The sequence below is a fragment of the Hylaeus anthracinus genome, unplaced genomic scaffold, assembly GCF_026225885.1.
Source record: "Hylaeus anthracinus isolate JK02 unplaced genomic scaffold, UHH_iyHylAnth1.0_haploid 0, whole genome shotgun sequence".
NCBI classification, from domain to species: Eukaryota; Metazoa; Arthropoda; class Insecta; order Hymenoptera; family Colletidae; genus Hylaeus; species Hylaeus anthracinus.
Window position 1 is genome coordinate 10,205,440 of NW_026533254.1, and position 26,104 is coordinate 10,231,543.

General features: G+C 39.6%; 2 protein-coding genes across 2 annotated transcripts in view; one reads left to right on the forward strand and one right to left on the reverse strand.

The window, feature by feature from the left end:
* The window catches only part of LOC128896336 (cadherin-99C), a 120,763-nt gene that overhangs the window by 76,013 nt on the left and 18,646 nt on the right, over positions 1-26,104 (reverse strand). The window lies entirely within an intron of this gene.
* Positions 12,540-15,661, forward strand: LOC128896343 (uncharacterized protein C15orf61 homolog). Its single transcript, XM_054159675.1, has 4 exons — positions 12,540-12,797; positions 14,056-14,253; positions 15,015-15,258; positions 15,453-15,661. Exons 2-4 carry the CDS (start codon positions 14,152-14,154, stop codon positions 15,578-15,580), a joined length of 474 nt encoding a protein of 157 aa, XP_054015650.1. The 5' UTR covers positions 12,540-12,797; positions 14,056-14,151; the 3' UTR covers positions 15,581-15,661.

Below are 26,104 nucleotides of genomic sequence, written 5' to 3' on the forward strand. Positions count from 1 at the left end.
TGCCGAATTCCTTCCAAAAATAATTTTTTGTAGAATAATATAGAATATAGTATAGAATAATCCTTAATAAATTAAATTGTATATCGAAGCCTGAGAATTTCATTTGATGACGAAGCTGAGGCCATACTGTCCTCCATCGAGAACAATTATGTTTCCCACAGCCGTTATCAACGCACATAGTTGTTACGCTTAAAAAAAGAAACCGTGAATGGTATCTACACGTTTATGGCTCCGTCTGTCTGTGCCGAATTTTATGTTCAAAATAAACGTTCCGATCAAACCGCACCTGCGAGCAGTTTTGTTGCCCCTTTGATGCCGCAGCACACGAAGGTGTAATAAATTTTTCACGAAGCTCACGGCGGATGCATTCCGCCGGCACTAAGGCGGTTGGTTACGTAAAAACGCTTTTAAAATGAAGAACATATCACGCGAAACGTATTTCTTTCCACGGAAACCGGGATGGGTAATTAAATCGCAGAAGAACTTCCTTGGTAATTTGTCTCGGTAGAAATTAACCCTTAATTGCATGAATTTTTCAAAAATGGTAAGAGTAGCGAGAACCTTACTGGTTGGCGTTTTTAATAAAAGAGGAATATAGGTCTCGGGATTATGAATACAATTTTATGGAATTTTATGCAAGGTATAAACATTCTCACTGAGTGTATATTATTTATTGTGGGTTTAGATGTATGTTATGCAAATGTATATTTGTTTTAATTATGATCCATGGAAAATTTTGTTAGTGCCAATATAGTCCTCGTTTATTGATAATAAAGAGAAAGCGTTTCTTGGTTATTTATACGTTCAATAATTAATTAAAGCAGGACTAATATCTTTACCATATTGTGGAATATAAAATAGTATTTCCTAGAGTACAGAACGCGGCTCCTAGAGAGGGAGCCTTATAATATAAATATAAATCCTCCAGTTAGCAATCACATAAAAATTGTTCCCATTCCTGTCTAAAGGAAACATCCTATTCAAATCCCATAAAATTTCCTAAGCACGCTTTGTTACAATTCTATATGCACTTCTATGCACGTTAGGTAACGCAGGGTTGAAGCTTGATAAGCAGTCCTCGTTGAAACTCCCGAACAGTCGTCGACATGATTTCTAAACTTTCTCTGATTAAAGTCAAATTAGAAAAACAATGCCAATTTCTCTTTCGTGTATTTAACGCTAGCACAATGTTTGGTAGCGTTTAACGAACTTTTTCCAATCACGTCGAGGGAAAGCACCGGTTGTGCGCCATTCAATGCAATCAAGCTTTGTTCCGTTTTGAAAAATCAACAACAGCGTATCTGCGATCTACGACACGGAAATATTTCGGAGGAAATTGTTTCCATCGATGTTTAGTGAAAACTTTATCATTATTTGTTGGAGGAGTTCTCACAGTTTGTATTCGTGAGAAATATAAGGTGAAAGCAAATAAATCTAATTGAAAGTTTGAAACTAATCGTGGTATGGGGAAACCGATGCATGGTTTTGCGTGATGTGCCGAGGGAAGAGGTATTTTAAATGTGGTATACTATAGAAATAAGTTTCGTTCAGAGTTTACGCAGTCTTGAAGCCAACTATGGCTGATGGTAGCCTTAATTGTAAAGGGGACCTGTTCAGTTTTCTGGAAACGTGTGTGTTCTTGCGAGGGATGGATAAGGGCACGCAATTAAAACTATGTAAGGCTATAACAGCCTGAGTCAGTTTTTAGGCTAAGGAAACTTTAAATTAATCGCTTCACTGTAGAAGAACGGATTCCAAGTTTAAATCATGATGTTGCGTCTCTAATTGTCGCGTAATTATTCCCACCAGTCTAACTGTATCCAGACTTGGCGACTATTGAAATGAATTTTGAAACATTATTACAAATGAAATTTTTATTTTATCGTGATTAATACACCAAACTATTTTCTTCCTAATCTTCTGAACTTCCTAATCTGAAGAAGCTGCAAACATTAATTAATACCCCATGCCTAAAAATACACACTTATTTCAATTTCGCTGGAAAACTTGTATTCCAAAACGAATGTAAGCTGTGCCTCCTGGAAGATCTGCTTTAAATCAATTCACGATTCCCATATGCTGTTCCATAGTTTACCACTTTTTGCACCAGAGAGTTCCTGTACGGAGTCAATGAGCCCCAAAAATTCTTCATCGTGAGGGTAGGTAATCGTTAACGATTGCCCACACAAAGAGAAAGTGACTCGATTTTCATCGAGCAAACCACGGAACCGCAGTACGAGCGTTTCGTCGATACCGGACCCATTGTGATCTCCGCAAATTGCCTCGTGTTTCCACGAACCCAAAGCTTTGCACGCCGTTTCGAAAACGACCGTCGATTCGCGTTACGGTTGGAAAGATGGACAAAGCCGACAACGACCACGCGAAATTGTAGTCCTTCCTCTCGACAATGCCATAGGAAAAAAAGAACACGTCGCTGTGATAAAACTTGCGTTTGCGTCACGGAGGGACATTGTCGCGTATCCGCGAATGCTAACAATGCTTTCCAACTCCATCGGAATCGGAGTACCGCGTTTTCTTCGAGAACAAGGTGCCGAGGACAAATTGCTTCAGTGCAAAGTATGCAAAGTGAAATTCTCGCATTCCAGGTGGTTTGAAAAATGGAAGAATAAAGTCGTAACGTTTCGTGCGATAGGTATCGTTTCTAATTTTAATTTGTTGCTGCCAGATGAAGTAATCGTTTTCAAGGTGGACATTTTAATGATAATGGCAATTCCAAAAGCAATGTATTCCTGTCATGGTGACATAAGGCTATTCGCTTCATTTGTCGCCGTTCACTTAGCAATTTGAGAATTGGTGAGATAGTTAATGATAGTTATACGAAGTTAATAGTTATACGGATAGTACTGTACAGAGCCAAAAAACAAAACAAAAGAAAGCTAAAAAGTAACAAATAAATGCAACAACACGAGAGATAAAAGAGGAAAAGGTAAAAAATGAAAGATGAAAGGCGAAGACGAACGGAGGGGGGCCATTCGGTCCCCGTTGAGAATCCCTGGTCGAGATGATCCGCTCCTCTTCGCCCAGCAGCTCTGTATTAACAACGTTCGTTCGATTTTGCCCACGCACGTGCAATCTCCGCCACACATACCAAACGAGGACACAGTTCTGCCCGAAGATGAAAGCCATGTATTACACGACGGTGATCTCGCGGCGAGATAAGGGATCCTATTCTTCGTAGCACCGCGGAGCGCATCCGTCGTGATGTATGCGTTTTGCCCCGAAGAGTTTCGAGCTAATACGCGTTGCCGAGAGAAGACACTCGGATCTCCAGGGTTATCGAGGGAGATTGGAAAGTCTTTATTAGGCGTAGAATAATGGCCAACCTCCTATAGACAGTTGGCCGGTTGCTACGAAGTAATTGAAAAAAAGAGGACTCGCCACTGGAGGGGCTCGGAAGACGTGCACCGACCGAAGGTGAATGAAATTATCCGTGAATTTTTGCCCGCCGCGTAATCGTACCCTGCGCCGACAAGTTGCATAATGGCGGTAACAGTGTTTTGCATTTGCCACAACACGGTGTCGCAACGGTTCCCTATACGCACGGAGCATGAAACCGCGGGGCTTTAACTTCGATTGTCTTCGTTGCCATTTAACTCCACGAATGGTCATTATCCGTCACGGTGATTGCGTTTACCGTTTATTAAAACTATCCAGGGACTCATAATTGCCACTCCCGCGACTACAAACTTAGGTATAGATGCATACGTCCGAACGAACGACTGCGGTGAACTGTTGGGAATGTTTGAGGAGGTATGACGATTCAAGCGAGAACAGGAACTAGTGGATTTGATTCTTCGGTGACTTTTCGTTCATTTATTTTAGGATTCATTGGTAATACTTTTACAAAAATATAGCGAAAAATATCCAAACTTTCATGCGCGATTTAAGAAGCTATGATATTTTCTATTGGGAGAACACACAGCTATGTCGCATAAATTCTAACGGAAATGACAAGTATGTTGCTCGTTTCATTTTCCTCCTGCTTCGAACATCAATTGTGTCGACTTGGATACGTGCACCGAATAGGAGAAGAAAATTAAATTGTCGTCTAATAAGATCGTGCCCTATAAAAATCCGATACCTCGAATATAATCAAGAACGAAACTGATTCAACCTTTAGGGGAATTCGCAAGTAGCCATTCGTCTTTTCCTGAAATGTACGTAAATGTACGTAAGCAAACGTATTGGATAGTATAATTCATCCAAACTGACGTATTATTGGCATGAGAAGTAGGTAAAACGAATAGTAAAATAGAATTCTATGCTTTAGGACAAAATTGAATTCATCTTTCCTATAAAAACATTGTATACACTTTATGAATTTCCTCAAACATTTTCGAACATTGAAGAACCATACTTCCTAATGGCAAAAAAAAAACATTTTAATTGAATGTATCTATATTCTTATAAATTCAAGGAAGCGAGATTTTTATACCTACATGAGTTAAAGAAAAGCACATAAATTTGTTAACCTATGCATTTAAATAACCCTGATGAAATTTATCATGCTCGATAAAGTCCAGGCACCGAGAATAGTGAAAGAAATAGCACACAGAGGAGATATACGCAGACTGGCATTCATCTGAATATCCATCGACAAACTTGCACGGTCCACCGAACCGAAAGATGACCCGTCACAGACGGAATGAGAGCCCGCCCGGTTAAAATTGAAGAAAGGTTATACTTAAGGAACGGTACACTAAAGTGCATCTTGCTCCTGCTTCGATCCCATTCCCGCGCGAACAGCATGAAAGAAAGGCACGGAGAAGAAAACGCAGGAGGGGAGCGAAAAGAGACGGCGGTAAGACGGAAACTAAATCTGCCAACGATTCTTTCGTCGCGTCCACGCCGAACCGCCAACCGCATTGCTCCGCGATACCGCAAGGGTCAACAAAAAGATTCCTGCCACCCGGCAGACAGAGCCGTCATTAAATTCTGCCCAGCAGACTTCATTATGTAAACGAAACATTTCCATGGAGAACAGTGGCGCACCCAGGCAAAGGAGAAATCGCATCCCCTTACTGCGAGTATTCCATTTTTCACCGTTGTGGATTGTTTATGTGTAAATGTGAAAGAGAAAGATGGTCAATTGACGATTTGTATGATCGTGGTGTGTGTATATACTGTTTGGATGCGAGAAGAATGCATCTAGAGATGTAGATGAAGCCATCAGTCTTTTAAAAATCGATTCAAAGAATTAAAATTCTTTTGAAATTGCCAGACAGATAGATCTTAAAGGGAATTCAATTCTGCATTAAAATTTTAAACAAACTGTCCCCGTACCTTCTGAAATAAAAAAAGATTTAAGCCTGAAATTCGTCATAATAAAATATTTTAAATAAACCTTAAAGAGAACTGAGTATTCTATAAAACACTAACATAAATATTTTCTCCATTTATTTTGTCTATAATATTCTGATGAATTAGTCTTCTCTTTTTTTTTTTCATTTTGAATTGCGCCCACTTTGTTCAACTCCTGTGAGCGTCGCTGAGTCCAACCGTCTCTTCCGTTTAAACGCCCCATAGCGATTCCCGTTAATCGACGTGGCGTCAGCAGTTTCTTGCATAAAATTTCGACTCCCAACACGGCAATTTCGAAAGCCTCGCGTCGCCCCGCAAAAGTCTCGAACAGATTTTAAATTATGGTAATGCATGCCTGACCCTCCGAACCGGACGCGTGATTTAACTCGAACTTGAACACCGGAACGAACAAAGTTCTCGTATATAATCGTTAGAAAGCACAAAACGGAGACGATAATTCATGGACGGGGAGATAACGAGCGAGGAAAGGGAATAGAAATGAATTCGTGTTCTTAATCCAGGTGAAAGTTCGAGGAGGACAGTCTTACGAGCAACAAGGAGCAGTAATGGTTACCTACGAATAACTTACTATTAGATAAATTATAGTCAACTTCGATCCGTGATTGAAACAAACAGGTCACCCAGTAGATTAAAGTCTAAGATTAAAAGTTAAGATTAAAAAGAAGATTAAAAGTTTTGACAACTGTGTTGAGTCCAAATTTAAAAAGCATATTTTTAATAATAATGGAAGGTTTAACATAAATTAAGTGGCTTTGCATATTCACCACAGTATTAACATAGTTTGTCCCTGAGTTACAATTCCATTTTTATTCTTATGAATAAATTAGTATATCCTCGCTATATTATCCTCAACTTTACTGGTCGACAACACGCAATAAACGAGACACTCGTGCAATGATCGGGGTCCTATTCCTAAACCCTTCACGATTCTCGTCATATCGACATTCTACGAATTAATTCTAACAAAAAATACACAGCCGTAAAAGCATAAGTGATTTGCCACGAGAAAATATAAATAACAAGCGAATTCGTATGCGCGATATTCGATATTTTACTGGGCCCCTCTATTGGACGCTTGGGAGCCACTTTTAGGATCCCGTTAACTGACGTTGGAGGATCGTACGTGTCCCAGTACTTGCGATTTGAAATTTTACACGGTTACGCGGATCCTTGTACGTACGTGCGTCTGCGCATAATGAAGGAGCCAGTCCAACCGACGAGGCAGATGGCCGTTGCATCATTTATCTCGCGGAAATCGTAGACTCCCATCAAAACAAGTAACGCGTTGCCAGCATCGCGAACCTCATCCCGCTGGTACTCGCCTCGTCTGAGTAACCCTACTCGAAAACCATCGGCGTAGCTACCGTACGGCAAACTTAGGCAAAGAGTATGGTTTCTAGTAAATTAGGAAGCCAAATCTGTCAGAGAATTATCAACAATGGGTATATATGTTGCTCTTACTAGATCATAAATCATAGAGTATACAAATAGAGTCAGGAGAACTAGACGCTATCGCTTCGAAGCGAGGACTTGTTTGGGAATTAATTTCGAGAAAACTAATACGAGTCCTGACTTCTTCTTTTGGAGATTCTTTATATATATATTGAGGACTAAGAAAATAATTTTTTAGTTGTATTTGTATGCGCGTGATCAAAATGGCCTGGATGTGACCAATCAGGGGGTCATTTTTAAAAAGTGTTGGTTTTGAATCGGAGTCTAATAATAGAGATTCCGAAATTTTCTTGGAGATAGTTATTCTACAATATTATAACTTTTGATTGACCTTGTGAAAGAAGAAATTATAACAAAATCTTTACATAGTTTTCTTTTTCATTGAAATAAAAAACTGCTTTGAAAAATGACGTCGCAGTACCAAAAAACGTGAACTGCACTACTGGCGTGAAGGGTCGCGTATTGCGTAGGAATATATTTATAGAGAAAGGCTTAAATACACGCGAACAGAAATATAAACCGCACCGGGCGAGTTCGTGTTTCCGCAAAATTTTCAAATGGAGAGCCGTTCTACAGAAATGAATCCACGAGAGCAATTACGGCCACTAAGGGACGCGGGAACGTTTCGTGCAACAGCTGCAGTGTTATTTGGACAATGGAAACGAAAATAACTGAGTCGTTCGCACCGAAAACGAACAGTGACAAAAATTGAATTCTCTGGGCAACGATATAACTTAGTTTACCAGAGTGTTCCATCATTAGTTTCGTGGTTTTTGCGCCACTATTTTAGGATGACATTTTTGCGTGATAAATTTGATTTATTTTATTTTGTTTTATATTCTGAATTAATTCGTTTGTTCTTTGTAGTATTTTTATTTTTGTAGGGCGCCTGTAACTAACCAAATTTATTTTATTTATATGAATGACGTATTATTTTTAGAAGTTCTAAATGCTCTTTTATATCCTACACTAGTTTCAGTTAACTCCAAAATAAGTTTTCACGATGAAATAAAACAGTGCATGTTTCAGACCCTTTTCAGAACATAGGATTAATTCTAAAAATTATAATAATGCATAAGACAGTATTTGTCTGATACTAAATTTAAATCAGAATTAGAATTAGAATGAATATTGAATTTGCACAGAGGAACGGACAACGGTGCTTTGTTGAAACCCTTCATCATCCCGGAATGGTTTCAATACTTGACAACTAAGTTCCGCATACACTGACCAAAAGAAACAACGAACTGGATTGAGTGTTAACATGGGTTTCACTCCTTACCCATCACCATCGAGATCCACTGACTTGACAAGCACTCTCTATCATCCAGGAAGAATCACTCCAACTGAACTTCGCCAACCTTATCAGGAATTGAATAAAACATGCCAAACTCTCCAAGAAAACGATTTACAAGTATACGATAATTCCAAATAAAACATTAAGTATAAAACTCGGAAACCGATAATCCTATCGACTGCTATCGGGCAGTAACATCTATCGAGGAAAATAATACAGGTGATTAAACAAGTTTGTTTACGCTTCAGGAAATATTTCTTAGCAAATAAAACGCAAAGAATTCGCAATGCACATGAATCCTAAACGTCATCATCGTATGCACGTGCCGTTGATAATATCCAAGTGGTTCTATTTTCACGCGATCCTCCTTTCACATGCGCGTGGATGTACCGTTCCCTGGCGATTAATGAATCCTGAAGATAAGAGAAATTCCAATTTCATCAAGACCGGGTCTATTAACTCCGACGTAATCTCGAGTGGGTGTATCTGCGGCGAAATAAATGTTTCCTGTTCCTCGTGTCGAATTAGCACATCGATGCAATCCAATGTGACAGGGATGGTAGAGATATTTTCCTGGCCACCACTTACTTATTTTTTATTACTCTTTGTTCTGAATTTCTATTTTTCTCCGTGCTCCATAGAGTATAATATAATTATACGAGTATAAAGCCCCATTGCTTGTTTGCGTTTATTAGGTTTTTAGTGCTCTTTCACACGGGTACCCGGAAACTCAGCTCATGGGAGACGGAGTGCAGGCGCAGGACAGTCGTGTGTCGTCACAAGACAGATGGAGTTCCGACACAGTGTATCTTCTCCCACAGTTCCTGATTGTTACCAGAGACACTCTACTTTCTTTTCTCGTGCGAAATTGTCTACGTGTAATCAGAACCAGAGTGCTCGCGCCAGAAGAATATAAAGTCATTATGCGACCTTCCCCAACGAAGGAAAGAAAAGAAACAAAAAGCTAAGGATTCATGTGATTACCTAGTTCTGTCATACGGTCTGTTGCTGGCCTATTCGACTTTTGTCAAAGAAACGGGAGATATTGTCTTCTAGTAGTCAGACGCGAGCTTTGTTGGCGTTTCAATAACATCTATGCTCTATGGAACTGTACTTGCAAAATAATGGTATTATTAGAGTGGCTTTTGTCTCCAAATCTAGGTCAGAAGCTACTTTTATCAGGAAATCCTTCGGGCCATGTTCTCCAGCTCTGACTACAGTTTACAGTTAAGTGGACTCAAGTTTGCACTTTCAGGAAATTAGTCTTTAACTGTTTCTTGTTCGTTACAATACTCTGCTATCTCTAACAGGATAACTAACAGAACTAATGGATTTTGAATTTTTATAAATATTTCCTTCCAACGTTCTTCATCCCGATTTACCTTAACTATAGCCTACGGATGAGCAGTTTTAGATGGAGAAACTTTGTTCAATCCTTTCTATAAACAGATCCATAACAGAAATAGCGATACAAATAAGTTCCTCTGATATAGGCACAGCGACAAATGTCGAGACGCGAACCTGCGTGAAGACACCCGCAGAAGAAGTCACGCTGACTTTGAAATGCCATGACTTTAATGTCACCTGAACACGCACCTTAAGGGACAACTCTGTCTGCCAGATACAAGATACTGGTAACGTTACACCAGTGGAACTCGCTCGAACACTCTTCTTCGTTAACCTTAGGACTTTCAGGGTCTCGACTGACCCCACGCAAGCCTAGATTATTTACAACCTATTTTGCTTCAACCAATTTGCACACCTAGACACTAATTTATAACAGCAGATTCTGCTTTGGAATGATCTGTCATGGAAACAAATTTCAAACTGTACTTAATGCTCCTAGATCTAATTCAAAAAAATGTTTCGTACCCCTTGTGTATAAAATAATTGAAAAAATAAGAATTGATCAATAATAAAATAACAGATAAAATAATCGATTTCCTGTTAATTCCCTGTGCATAGTAAGATTTACACAAAAGTACTTCAGGAACAAAGTAACTTTATTTTACACTATCCTATATCTTTCATCTAAGAAAAGACTTATTTTTAAAACAGTGACAACCATTCCCCGAAAATCTGACAATGCAATATCATATCCTGACGAATATCCCGTGATTGTACCAATTTAAATATTTGTTTATCCTAGACGAAATACCTACAGAGTTTCTCCAGCGAGCCAGAGCAGCAACGACGTTCCTTAATGCCACGGAACGCGCTCAACCGTAGTTATGTAAATAAATGTAACTCGAAACGCCGTTAACAAAAATCCTGGTAATTTATAACGCGCCGCGCAAGCAAACGCGATACGTTATACGTGTAAACGATCTTGGGTGTGGTAACGCTACGCGAATTCTAGTGGTTCTTAAACGCTCCTAGGAATTAAAGGACTCCATGGCTCTTTGCTGACCATTTTCGCGTGAGTATCGTTTGAATAGAGCTGGACGATCATTACTCACGTCCCAGCATCGTGGATGGACTTACCTGAAACAAAAAAAAAACAAGGTTAATTAGAAAACAGTCTCACAGGAGGATCAAGATAAATTAAAATGGTTTGTTCACGTGTGCTCGAAGAGGTTTCTAAAGAAGCAATTGTAAATCGATCATCCAGAAGTGTGGCACGACTTGGGAGTCGAAACGATGGAGATTGTGGACGTTAAGAAATCATGCTCTTCTATTTTAGTTTTTATTAGACGACTACATGCCAACGCTAATAACCGTTTGATGTACCTAGAAACTAGTGCTATAGTTTCACCTAAACGTGGAAACCTATCTGGTACATGGCGATTTAACTGATGATGGAAGTCGTTAGACTTGGAATATCAAACATGCCACTTTCAGCGTCCGCAGTGTGAAATTTTTATTTATTTATTTATTTCCTGTCAGTTTAGCGAGTTTGGTATTAATCGCATTCTAAAAAGCGAAATTCCTTCGTTGAGGTAACGGAACCGTAAAAAGAAGAGTATCATGATTTATACTATAGTTTGCCTACTTTGTACATCATCCGTCATTTAATTATCTTGCTGTCAATCTTAATTCGTTACACATTTCTTCGCGAACATTGCGTTCGAAGCGTGACGTCGAAAGTTGAAAGAAAGTAATCTGGTATCAGTTTTTCGCTTCGCTTTTTGCTAAATATTCACACGGTGTTATTACTCCTTTATAAAATTTTCATTTATTAAATTATTTCTATAAAATGCTCCATAAATCAATGTTGTGAGAAAAAGGATAGACAGAAGAAGAACTAAAGAGAGGAGCTGCTTAGAATACGAACAATGCAATCTCACGTGCAGTCACCACGTAGAGAAGAACTGAAATGAAGTTTTTTTCTCGTGACTAATTTTTAAATATAGAGATGGTGTTAATGTTAGTATCCTACTGAATCACGTTAACAGTCCTCGTGTAATAACTGTCAACGACGCATCATTTCACTCTCGTAATCCTCTGCTATTTCCCACACCCTGTACATCAATGCCATCATCATCCAAATTGCCTTTTCTTACCACAACCAGCACAAGGATGCTGTTCTTTATTTTACACATTACCAACAGAAAATTGTATACATAACGTGGTATTACAAGATGCGAATAATTACCTTACTTGTCAACGTGACTCGCGCACTTTTATGCGCAACATTGAGATGTCTTTAGAAAGCTGGCATGTAAGCGTAATCATTGGTAATATTAATCTTACAAGAAATAATAATTCTTTGCGTCTGATTAAGACTTAAAAATGTTCAGAAGTATGCATCCTCCGATTAGTTAAAGAAATAAAATTATAATTGCAATTATTACAAAATAATCCCAGAATATATGCGCACTGCTATGATCGAATAACCAGGAATAGTGCTAAATCATACCTTTGCCACCGGAAATATGACATCGATACCGTTACCCCGACAGGTTTAACAAGCTACTGTATTGGCATACACTGTGACCCAAAAACGTGAGTACTCCGGAAGCGAAGAAGTGATAACATTCATCAAGCATTGCATGATAATAACAATAGTACTAGTATACATGGAAGACAGTCGTCATTAAGACCGTGTGAAAGGAAAGATGGAATAATAGTGGAAATAAAGACAATGTCTTCAGGTTAATTATCTAAAAATAAATTACATCAGCCCAACCCGTTCTTCAACATTCACTATAATACCAATTAAAAGTACAGTTAAAATAAAACAGAGATGATACTATTGATACTAGAGTAATCGAGTAATAAAATAAAGTAAAAAATTATATGAATAATTCATGAGACAGACAAAAATAAATTAATTTTAATTTATTTACTCGTGCCAGTTAGTGGCATTTACTATATATAAGCTACAAATGGGGAAAGAAAAATGATATATTATTTCACGGGCTATTTATTATTTAAATACAATTTTGCTCAACTGTACACTGAGAATCATTCAAAAAGACCGCCCACGTGATTCGACGCTAGCGCCAGAATTTATATCCAGACGCGTGACCCAGTAATATCACGAACCACGCCACACGTTTGTTTCGTGATAAGTGCTATCGATAGACGTGTATTTTCTATACCTGTATAGAGAATACAGGCAGCAACAAAGCCACACGAGGCGTACTTAGGCAAAAACACGTGTAACGGATTGCTGAAGTTACGCGGTACCAAGCACCGTGGATCGAAGACCGCGTCTTGTGCAGTTTCACGGAAGCCAGGGGTTCTGCGCATGCGACGAAAAGTAAGTAACTGCGCAGCCGTTGCGAGACCGATTGAATAACCGCGATATTACAAAGAAGCGGAACGAAACAATTGTTATAAGTCATGAGTCGTAACCGCAACTTTTACCGATTCTTATTCGATTAGACTCAGGCTCGCTTCAGAGCTGGGTGAAACGCTATTTCAAACAGTATACTGTATTTTCTTAAATAATACTTTCATTTTATCCTAAGGACACTGAAAATTGTGAGGGTTCATTTTTAAATATTCTATCTCTGTTATAGTTTACTTTCAGTTTATTTGGATATCATACTAAAACGTTGTAATTAAAAAACATCTTTTCATCATTATTTTGAACGAACATTGAATATATATGTATATACTCAAATATTTGAATATATAAAAATCCTACAAATGCTCTATGCTCTATCAAAGACGAATGTCGTAGAAAAATGTTGAAAAATGTGATAATACACAATGGCTGACTAATCTCTGACGACGGAATTACCGATCAATCGGATGAACATCCGTGCAAGCGCAATCAATTCATCGTCTTTTCACGGTTCGTTAGCGTGAATAGAGGGAACGTGCCGAAACCTACTTCGAAACGATTTTCCGTTAGGCGATGGAATTGAACCTCGTTAACCTTGACATTTTGTGCAGCACTCTCTACGCGTTTATTTTAGAAAGGCAGAATAAAGAGTGCCACGAGAGGTCTGCGAGTCGAGCAAACCCAACCGTGCCTCGATTGCTCGTCGATATTCTATCGGCACTGTTGACTTGTCAATACCTATATAGTAAGTGGCACACTTGGGTCAAACCGCAGGTGCGCGTAGCGTCTATTGTCTATAAATGCACTTCTACGTAAAACCGTGGAACCTGATAGAGAATATCAGGATACCATTTGCGCGAAACAAAGGGAGTGGACGTAAACAGATCGTCAGCTGATCGAGCTCTCATTAGTCTGATACGACATGTCGTCAAGGTTAAATAGGTTGAAACTAGGACTGAGACCACTTGTTGCATCTTTTTGCAACATTATACATTACGAAAGATAAACGTTCATTAAAAATAATTAGGTGTGCAAAGAAGCCAGGTGTAACTTACAGGTGTGTTGTTTCTAAAGCGAACCTCAATTTTTTGAATAGTCTCAGTTTTATGAATAGTAGCAATAAACAGCTGATTATTCAATGACTTCCAATACCACTGCGCTCTTGACGTCACGTGGTTTTGTTTATGCTCACTCCACTTATATCTAACCGCGAATTCTACGGTTACAGAAACTTTCAGACGAAATTGAAACTCCCATAAAAGGCGAGAGAGAATGGAACTTCTTGCAACGATTTGATTATTCGTAGCCCGCCAAATTTCACCGAATGATTCTGAAAGCATTGCTCGCTGAACGCATAAGTGTCGTTCGTTCAAATGGTACCTGGGCGAGGATTGTTCGGAAGAAAAACAAGCCGCCAGCATCGGAGGCAAGTTTCGTAACTTCGTAACCCTTTTAACCATCGATCGATGCACTATATCTGAAGACAACTTTATAAGTAGTGAGAGGTCCTTCCTCTCCAGAATAATAGTAATACTCCATATCCTTATTTTATATAAATAATAAATAATCGAGCACCTTTGATTTTCATTGACCTCCGATCTTCCAAGCACATACAAAGTTACTACCGTAGGAACAGTCCACGCGTCGCCATCGCGCAAAAACTCGCATTTCCAAGTCTTCCAGTCCCCATTAAATGACTTCGCCATCGATAGCCGTGAGAATTCTCGCGGATCTCTGCATCCACTGAATCCTAACCCATTACTTAACGCGCAAAAAATGCAATGCCCTGGCATAAAATTCCTTTAGAAACCACTCTCAACTCGCAGACTGCACGATAGTGCTACCTTGTTTCCCCTCGTTTTGATCCGCGGATGGACAACTGGTTACTTGCGAGCCACAGTCTATCTAGTCATATATAGACTATGTAGACTATCAACGGTCTATGTAGTCACCTGAGGGCATCTGACGTCCCAGACGAATAAAAATCACAGAAATGTATTACAGTCTTAAAAATATTAAACTTAAGACGCTACACACCGGTAGCTACTGACTGCGTCGTCTCAGACCATGTCTCGCGAGCACCCCAGTTGGACATGCCTGTTCTAAGCGATCGGCAAAACTGAGATTTATCCAGTAGATGAACGAGAGGATACACAAAATGAGCTTGTGTCATTACGGTACAAGCAGGTCTTAACGAGCTATCTGCTGCAAACGAACGAGCCACCGTGGACGTCGTACTTCGTGAAGTATGCCGACGTTGTCGACGATCAAAGGGGGATGTCCCACTTCAATTGGCCGGTAGGCAGCAGCAATTACCACGTACTTAGAACCGGCTGCTTTCCATACATGAAGTATCACTGCACGAAAAGGCCGCGACAGGACCTCACGAGCGAGGACAAATTCTTCAAGGCGATCAAGCTACTGAACCTTGGTACGTATGCCTCGCATACCACTCCTACGTAAAAGGTAAAAAAACGCAACGTCGAGCGGCGATATCATTGCCCTTCTACGATCGCCGGCTCGTTTCATTGACACTTTTTCGATCTGTAAATAGCCAACGTGGGGCACCGCGCCGCTGTGGTAATTGATCGTTCGTTAATTTGTATTCCGTATCCGTTTCATCAGGTATACCAACGTTGATGTACGGACTGGCAGCGACGCTGCTGATCAGACACCGGGAGGTAGTGAAAACCGCCCGAGGGGACGTGACGATCTACTTCTTACTACCCGAGGACAAGGGTTCCATGTACTGATGTAGCTGGCTTGCACATTTACGCGACATTTTGTTTTCAATGTAGAACGATGACTGAATAAAGAAGTTGTGTAGCTCGATGGGTTTGCTAATGCTACTATGAACGTTGCTTCTATTAAAGCGAGAAATAACCTGTCTCAAGCGACGATGACACGCACCATTCGAGCTTCTAATAATGCTTCGGATAGATTATTCTTGACATTTTTTGTGGCGTTCTTGTTTCTTTCTCTTGCTTTTAAGATTGATATGTTTACTATCTGGGCTCTCGGCAGAGTATCTAATAACATTACGCTGTGACCCGGGTGCGGGTCTTGGACTGTGAACGTGGCGAGTTTCACTGATTCAGTTTTGTTTGAGCACGCAAACGAGCATAATATCGCTGCGATTGCAATCCCAGGAATTTGCCCTCGAAATCAATGATTTGTCGCTTAATTGGACGTTTCCAGTAACAGAAGTTCGTAAGTAATTAACCACGATTCAGGAGATCACGCTTAATCGGTATGAAGGAAAATGTCTCGCATGCACGGGAGCACGCAGTCGAACCTCGAAAAATGCACTCTCATGGATGAAATTATTGGGTTATCCAGAAAGTTCGTGATAATTTTTAAGAAATCCAAACAAACCAATAAAACAAATGGATTATATTATTGAAAAGAATTTTGACTATATCTTATTGCAATAAATTGATACTTGGTGTTCAAATACAGATCATTTATATAGTTTAAAACTGTTCAACATCTGCTTCCAGACTGGAAATCTAGCCTGAGGCTCCAAAGCCCGCATTTGAGAGTTACAATTATGAGATATTTATTTTTCCACGTATAGATCATGTTAATGGTCAATCAATATTTCTTGCAAATGCACTGGCTTCTCAAGTATGCATGCAAAAAAAACATTAACTCCGCATTAAACCGTGAAATTGCATAATGACGTTAAAAACTGTTGCAATTGCTATCTTGCGGTGAGGACAGCTTTCGTCTTTTCAACGCTCAGGTAGCGCTAACACGCGACATGTGCGTGTAGGTACGTGACCGGTAGTGATTAACTGGCGAACCGCGGCTTTCACGATAAGAAGCGAATAAAAGTATTAATTAGCAGGTGCCTTTCACTCAGCTGTGTCAACCAGCCGGAATACGAAATGGCTTTCACCGATCTGCAACATTCAACCTTTTCCCCACACAGGTGAATTTTTATAAATTAGTGACTAAATGTTCATCGAAAGTGAACTCCGTTTCACTTTTGATCATTTTTATTTGGGACATCTACTAAGAAAATTAAGGATCACAAATTTCTATGATCACTGTTGATTCATGTTGCTTTGTATTTAAAACTATTTGTTGTTAAAGAAATATAATTCTTGTATATCATTACAATAAGTTAAGAGAATTTATCTCAGAAATGAAATTGTTAATTTTGACCACGATTATTACTAGCATGTTCCCTGGTGTACGACGATCTTGATCGTCAATCTTTTGGCATCGCTGCATAATACCGAGCTATCCCGTTGGTTATCGCGGTATCTAGAATCGCGCTATCAACCAGCCTCTACATAAAAGCATTGTACTCGGGTATAGGGAGGGACATTACCTTTCGAAACCATGCAAAGCATTCGCGATCGAACCGTACATTGTGCCTCTATACGGTGTGAAATATAGCTTGTCATAAATATTCGTGTATAACAGCTTGTAGTTTTATTATGTCTTCGAGAAATCTGACACATTCGCGTCGGTTCTTCGCTGGCAAAGACGTTGAAATATTATTGTGCTCAACCCAGAACAAATAAATAGTTTTTTTTAGAGGTAGCTTGGAGATTCCTTTTCTTAATTTTTGATATTTTAGACAGTAACATGAATAAACATTTATCAATTTATATTTTATGCTATTGAACAAATATTCACTGATTAGAATCCACCTCTTATGAGGTGGATTAAATACTCCTTTGAACATGAAACCAAGCCACGTTTCTCGGTTCAAAAAGCACGTTGGTTTCAAATAGAATAGCGAAAATACTCGTTAAATCAGATGTATGTAGGTAGATGCATTATCTCTGAACGATCGTGGCTGGAAAAACCCGAATTACGTGTGGACGTACGCTGTAATTGAATATCATGCTAGATCCAGAGATTTCGTTTTTATGAAATGCACGGAACCACTGGCGGTTACGTGAAATGCAATTTGCAATCTGCTGAAGCTAACCTTGCATGGGATCGGTACTAATTAAGAGCACCATCCAGAGCTTTTAATTAATATCCTACCTGTTGGGTCTTTCTAGCCTCGCGTAACAATTATACGAAACAGCGGTACAACTTTCTAATTGCGGCTTTTACTTCTCAAACTTTTGTAATTAAATAGCTAGTTCGATTCTTTGAGAATAAATAATTTCGACGCGAATATACCAATACGCGGGGAACAATATTTTAAACTTCATTCTCACTCTTGAAATGCAGCTGTGCGTGCACTTTGTTTTCAGGGAAAGAAAACAGGAAGTGAAAGATGCAATTAAAAGTCTTAAATGAGTAATTTTCACTCGAGTAAGTTTATTTTGCGTCGCTCGTGCGAAGCGAGACTCTTTTAGAACTACTCGTTATCGACTCTAAATTCTAAGAGAATTCTCTTCGCTGATGAGATTAGATTTTCTTTACAGACTATTGGAAACTACATAATCAAACATTTATTGTGCTGTTCGTATTTGTAACTTCGTTGAAATTCAAGAATTTTATTCAAATTTATTTTCTTTAACATTTGACTTTCAGAATTAATTTTTGTAGTTTTTCATTCAAAGCTTGTCAAGTATTAAGCACACATAGTTAACCTTATTGGGAACATATAGCCAAAGTTGCAAGAAAGTTCTTAAGAAGAGTGTTATTCAAATCAACAGCCCCCAATTCCGAGCGCCATTTTAGTCCCACATGCTACTCCGAAATTAAACGAGAGAGGGTCATATCTATTGACCAATACAATTAATCCTTTTCCCCACTAATTGTCGCCAGAAAGAACAGGGACGAAAGCACCGTTAACAAGTGATGTTAAAAAGTAGTTAGATAAACACGGATCTCGAAGTGCTCGATACTTCGAAGGCGTGCGTGTCGTCTTCGGTAGCTTCCGATTAGACTCGTGCGCGAATCACGTGGCCCGATCGTACATCTTGTATCCACGCGAGAACCGTCTCCATTCCGCACACGTGTTAACACGCGCGTGTAGGACACGGGGCCCGATCGTCCGATGAGCTCGCCACCGTTGGGGCCCGTGGTCGCGTCACGCGCAATTAATTTCACACGAGATCCGCGACCAGCCGCATTTGCATGTCCGATTGGCCGTAACGCTGAATTAGAGATGGTATCTCGCCCGTGGCTGAGACCTATTACAATATTAAATGCTTCGCCGGGCTCCAATGCCCTGGCACCACCGGGATCGCCGCGAGAAAAATTCGCGTGCTTCAGATACTAGATTGCGCTTCCCCCAGTCACCGTAGGCGTACATCTCTGCCGTAGCGGACCTTTCGACGCGAGGCTGAACACCTTTCACGATAGCGGAACTCCTGCGGGACGTTTACATATATCTGACGTTTATACCGAGAGTTTTCTGGCCGGGAGAAAACCTATCGCCGGGGATCATCGCGCGAGGACGAGTCGGAACGGTCACTTCTGCTTGTACATAGGGAATATGTAATTATGCATAATATTTCCTTAGACGTGATTAATAAATTTGTTATTTATTTGCTGGTAACGCGTGGGCAATTGTGTTGGGTCAGGTATTTTCTTCGGTTTTGCACCTGCAGGTCTATGTACGCTAGCTTCTGGCAATAGATTTTGATATTATTTTACTCGTAGTTATTTATAATTCACTTTTATGAATTATCTTGAATGATTAGAAAATAAATAAATAAGGTTGGAACGATAAAAGTAACCTAGTTGTTTGAGGATGAATTATATTCATGGTAAAGCAGTCGTCGATTAATAATTCTTGTTCCCCGCCGTCACATGACGTGAATTACTACCGAGGTCGATAAATACTTTGTCGCACTATTTACAGCCACGTACAAATGCTTTCAATTAGAAAGAGTAATTACTGACCATCTAAATGCACCTGGCACCGTGATTATTATTTAAACAGCATTCGGTGGAGGCGCATTTACGGGAATTTGCGTATCCACGTGATTGACAGGTAAATAGAATGTGTTTGATCGTATTCAGTATGTGGTTCCGTTATTAAATTGCTGTCAGGAAAACGTGCACTGTATATTCACGTGGAACGCGAGTCAGTTTCGCGCAATTAGAATTAAACAATAACGAATGCCTCTTTCATCTATTTCTCTGATAAAGTTCTGTCAATTCATGACTGACATTGAAGGGAACAAGAATTTTTATTCAGTTCGTTTAAACGTGTCGTTGCATCGACCAAAAACAGCTGTTTTATACAAATTATAAAATTATACAATTAAAAATGAATGAAACGTTAAAATTCTGAATCATCCAAGAATATATTTAAATACAAGTAACCCCGCGATATTATTCAATACTTACAACTCTCAGTGATATAACGTAATTATACGTAATAACGATCCATATCATTTCCCACTTTTATTTATTGCGAGCGAAACCGTTCCTCTTCGAACAGGTTAAAAGCTTCGCGATCTTCGGTCAAAGTTGCGCATCTATCAACTTTCTAACTTAATTCCGCGAAAGTATCGAGTCCCAGCTTGTTAAATACTCCACGTCCTTAATTAGCGTCGGCCAACGCAACTCGTTTAACCTCGACCATCTTTTTCTCGCGTGGTTAAAAATCTCGGTTATAAATTGCAACGAAATCAGTTATTCCTTCACCGTGATAGAGCGATAGGTAACGAAAGCGTGCGCATAAATCGAGCACGTTCGAAGCATCTTATTCAATCGCGAAACGGTTCGCGATTCCGTAAGCTAATTATTAGCCTGCAACAGACGCTTGAGCTGAACATATGTAAGAATTCTGATACTCCAGTTATTCAAGTTATTTATAGTGCCTGGACATGTTGTACCATATACCGCATATAATAATTAATGAATAAAATTAACATACAAGAACCTAACATACAAGAGATCTTAAACAGCTGGTCTGACTAAAATGTCTGACCCAGTACGACCCAAGTCATTTCTAGAACTGAACTTTCTTTCTCCCAATCGATCCATCCATAAATCTTCCGAATTATAAGAACAATTTAAAGAATTTTAAAGATTTTAATTTTAAACATTGTAAAGAATCCTCAAACTGACATGTTCAAAATATTAAATAAAATACTACCAAAGAAACATATTCCATTCCACTTCCAGGAAGCCCTTCCATCCTCATTCAAGAACCACATCCTCACTACTATTGGTAACGTCCGTATCGCGCAATTTGTTGAACAAATTTATTCCCTCATTTCCATAGTTACGAGAACCCAAGTAGTCCCTGTCCTGTCCTGAACGTACAACTCAATTCTAAATAAAGCCTGATTTACAGATCGCGTTCCTATCGAATTTATTAAACTAGAAATAAACAGCTTGACATTATCACAACGAGTTCCTGAAAAATACCAGGGATTCTTCGGAGATTATGGAAAATTCGATGTCAGTCTACGTTCTCTTATCGTAAACGCAGTGGACGTGGCATGAGTTACCGCGCGTTCAAGTAACTGAACAAAACGATTCATCATGGTCGCGCTTCGAGCCTCCTGTGCGAAATGCAAATCCATGGCCGATAAAAGTGCGCCAGTGCTGTAATTGCCACGTAAGCGGTGACGATGCAACAACGTTGCAGGTGGAAGATCGCGAGATTCCTGCATCGCGAAGCGGCTTCCTCGTTTAAATCGCGTCGACACGGTTGTCGCCTATTATAAATCCAGAGGAACCCCTTGTTCGCGGTTTATGCGATCGTATATCAGTCGCGCTTGCCTAATGTGCGAAACTCGTTCCTTGTTGCGATCACTTTCCCCCGAGAAGCTATCATCAATTCACGCTTCTATTACTCCTGGCCTGACGCTTAATCTGACTGATGCTTCGGATCCAAAACAAAATCGAATACACACTTCCAACCACTTCTCGCGGAATTTACATAAAGAAATATGTTTAAATCCACGAAGTTACCACCATGAATACTTTCGAGGCCTCCATCTCCGATAAAATACGTTCCCTTCCCAATCATGATAATAATGTCTTTAATACACAGGAGGGAATCACAAAAGAACGAGAAGGAGAACAGATTGGTAGTCATGGGCGAGATCCAGCGATACGAATGCGCTGCTATTAAATCTATCCCTGAGGGAGGCATCTACAAAAGAAGAATCACACGACAGTTTATACATACTAGGTTTTAATGAAGGTCGCTGAAAGGATTTTTAAGGGCCGAATAAAAGGATGGAGATCGAATGGAAGCAGATAACGAGTTGCAATGCGTGGCAGATGAGAAGGAAGAATCACGAAACGCGGACATCTGACGGACAGGAGCAGCCAAATCGAATGCATAGCCAAAGGCAGCTGAGTCATTGTAGCATAGCTCCACCAATTACTATCCCTGATTGGAGTCGAGTTTCAGAAACCTGTTTTCATTAAAGATAGGTGTCACTTCGATTAATCTACGGAATGGTAGAACCCATAATACCGGCTGGGGAGATAAATTAACCCGCGAACGGTGTCGTAACATTTTATGCGCACCAATGGCGTTGTACGCTACATAAAAATAAATGAATATTTTAATCGGAAACCGTAATATAAATAACAAAAGAGTCGGAATAAAATATTATCTCATTTGGGGATCAGGTAGTTAAAGTGATGTACGATATTACGTTACTGAGTTCGTTTGTTTTGCAGTTTAAGAAAATGAAAATGAAAGCATTACTTATAAAATATAACAGTTAAATAAATCGGATGCGTTCTCGCATCAATTTATTACAACCTCAACAGTTCTAAATACCGAAAGGAAGAAGACTCGTCTTTAACAAAAATCAAGAGTAAGAATGATCAGAATACGGACGTTATCTTCGAAGAGACAAGTCTGGATCCAAAGAGTAAGTCATCGTGGAACGCGCTTATTGTTCCTCGCGCATAAACAACGCTATCCTCGGACACCCTCGCGCCAATCGTGTAATCTCGCTGCTATCCGTCCTGCCCCGCGCCATGGCACAATAGCACACATCCGCGTGGTCCTCGAACGTAGAAATAATGGCATTGTCCATGCGCGAGAACTATAATAGCGACCTTCGTGCGATGCGCACGCATGCAAATGGCTAGTCGGCGTAATCGGTGTGCGACACCCACGCGAACCGAACCGAAGAACAGGAAGAAGGCCCCGACGAAGATCACCGCGAGGTTTCCGTCCGGCAGGACGATACAATCAAATTTACAATTCGCCGTTGGGAAAGTAATCGCCGTCGTGAATTAGCCTCGTCGTTCACGGACAATTTACGAAACTTTCGTCTGCATTAATCTGGATTCATCCTATTTGTCGAACATTCATTCGTCGAGATATCAAAGGAGTCGCGATAGAGGACAGTGTGGATAGTAGGCTGGTACTCGGATGTAAGCGAGTTGCTTCGAAATTAGCATATGTTCAGATTTGGTCACGAATTTCTTTGAAAAGAACTACTTGGTGCGGGGAGTGAACAAGTCATGCATATCTACTGATTTATCTATTTCCGTGGTACTTCTATTCTTTGTTCAGAATGAAATTCACCCAATTCTATTCCATCAATTTTTCGAACCAATTTATGCGAACGGACTTGCCTTTTACGTCATCCATCGGACGACTATTCCTGTCTGCGACGTCGTCGACGCCACGGGGCAATGTGTCGAATTAACGTATACGTCGAACGAGTACCCGTGCGAACGTCGGAGCATTCTCATAACCGAGTTCAATTGCCAGCAGGGATACCCAATTAACTCCCAGCCCTGTTTCACACTGAAGCGGGTTTTTTTTTAAGCGAGGATGCGTTATATAAATCACGTTTGTGAGATCGACCGGGCGGCTCCGCGGCTTGATTACAAGTGGGTCCTCGTGTTGAGATAATTAAAACGCTGATCGTAAACGCACGCATACACCTTGAATACCGTGCCGTTCGACTTTTTTAAATGCATCCGTTAAATTTCTCTGAAGTCTGAGATATCTCCCCACCCCAACATCAAGGTCCATTTTACGCGGAGCAAAAATAATCTTAATTCGTTATTCAAGGGCTTCGATTACGAGTTTATTTGAACAAGAAGGATACTTAATTTAATCGAGGAACGATTTATCTTCAGCTTCGAATGAGTTTTCATCCCGATCTGTATTTTTATTCGATGACCATTTCAAGCCTTAAAATAACTTTCGTTCTGTTCGTTTCTCATCGAATAAATGTAGCTGGAGTCATTCAAAAAAGTAAATGAAATAAAAAAATAAATGCGAGCGTGTGTTGCACGTGCACCGTTGCATTCCAATTAATTTTCATTCTTATTTGGGAAAAAGTTGAATCCTGCACCAGTTTCTAGAATCACCCTATATATGCACCGTGCTATGGTGTTTGTAAATTCGATTCTCTTCTTAATTAACACGGACCTCTTTAATAGCCTGCAACCATTTCACATCGTAGTGGCTAATATCGATTAATAATGATAATTGTATCCTAACGACAAAGCAACCAATACGTACGAAGCTGTACGATTAAACGCACCAAAACTACATTCTGTCGAGCTCGAACTACATATTTCTATGAATTGCAATTTCCTGCGACTGGAAGGTTTATCGATCGCAACTACTATGACGCACGATTTCTCGAACACGATCGATCTTCGATATTTCCAGGGAATTTTACAGGTGTGGATTCGATCATCGAATAATAAATTTGTATGGAATTGGGACGACGTCGGGGACATAATCTCGCTGACTCATTCAACATGGATAACATATTCAAAAAAATATAATTAAAATCCCAATGGAATTTAGTTCAACTTGAGTACCACGAAATTCATAAACTCTTTTAGAATTTCAAATATTTCAAGTAACAATCGCTGTTATCTCTGAACAAAAATACCTTCTTTTATATTTTACTGCTCAATGACATATTTCAAGAGGTACGACATCAATTCCAGTCAATTGGATAATCTTTGTTGCGAGAAGAACTTAATTACGTTAACAAGTCTGTTACATCATGGTAATAGGACATAAAATTCCAATCCGTTTAGCACATCCAGAACGATAGAATTAAATATCCTATGATACACGTCACGAGTGTTGGAACTTTGGTCTCTAATACAAAGACATTCTTGATAAAATTATCTAGCCTTAGTCATAGGATTTCCTTGGTTATACCTGTAGTGTCCGCGCCTCCCATATCCAACAATAAGGAGTCAAATAAGAACACGAAACGTAGGGTACGGGATTGGTCGCATAGGTAAAGCGGTCGACTGTGGATCCAAGGATCGTGGGTTCGAATCTCCGTGCCTTATTTTTCGGTTAGACATACTACATATCTTTTACATAAATTAAAAATGAGTCATATTTCTACAACGAAACAGTATACAGGGTGTCCCAAAAGTCGGGGAGGAGCCGGAAATGGGGGATAGCTGAGACGATTCTGAACAACAATTTCCTTTGCAAAAATGTCGGATGGGGCTTCGTTAAGGAGATATTAAGCCCCATCCGACATTTTTGCAAAGGAAATTGTTGTTCAGAATCGTCTCAGCTATCCCCCATTTCCGGCTCCTCCCCGACTTTTGGGACACCCTGTATACTGATTTCTTAATGAAGAAAATATTCCACACCCAAAGACTTGACAAAATTCGTCTCACATTCGCTAAGCCCAAGTGTCTGCCGTCGATTAAGTAACTCCATCGAATACAAATTGCGATATTAATCGAGCAGAACCGTGAGACGAAGGGGAAAGTGCGAAGAAATCACGATCTCAATTATTACAGCACGATTTTCGCTAATGTCGCTGACTCTAAATAATCCAGGTCAAGAAGGAAATTTGTAACAATTTTCAACATGTCGTGTATTGCGATAATGTCGATGTCACCATCGAGTTCACATTATCGATGTTTTTATTTTGTAACCGGGCCAAGCAACAATAATGCGGGTAATGCATTTACACGAAACCAGCAATTACAGAGCTTATGTAACCGATGGGGAATCGGTTTATGCAATAGAAAAATTAACTTAATAAGCAAAACTCGTGAAAAGAGAAAGGAATGCGATCGTAAGGAGAATTACCAAACGCTTGTGATAATGTTTACGTGCTTTGAATATCCTGCGTGACGCCATGCAATGGCGGACGAAACGAGTATTGTTATATAAAGTCCTTTTGTTACAAAATAGTACTGGGTATAATTTTAGCACTTTATATATAGGCAATAGAATGAACGTACGTTACAATACTAATCATTGAAAAAGTCATTGGTGAAATATTTCCTTTAATTCTTTTCCACATGCATTAATTATATTATTATATTACTATTGCGTTACCTTATATTCTGATTTACTATAAACCAGATTAAATCAGGTTTCTTCAAAAATATTTGAAAACCAGATTAAACCAGGT

What these genes read in the sequence shown, in the direction of transcription:
- LOC128896343 (XM_054159675.1), top strand. Translation starts at nt 14,152, where the DNA reads ATGATTCTGAAAGCATTGCTCGCTGAACGCATAAGTGTCGTTCGTTCA. An exon ending in ACAAGCCGCCAGCATCGGAG is followed by an intron (nt 14,254 to 15,014) that starts GCAAGTTTCGTA and finishes CGGTACAAGCAG; the next exon opens with GTCTTAACGAGCTATCTGCT. An exon ending in GATCAAGCTACTGAACCTTG is followed by an intron (nt 15,259 to 15,452) that starts GTACGTATGCCT and finishes CCGTTTCATCAG; the next exon opens with GTATACCAACGTTGATGTAC.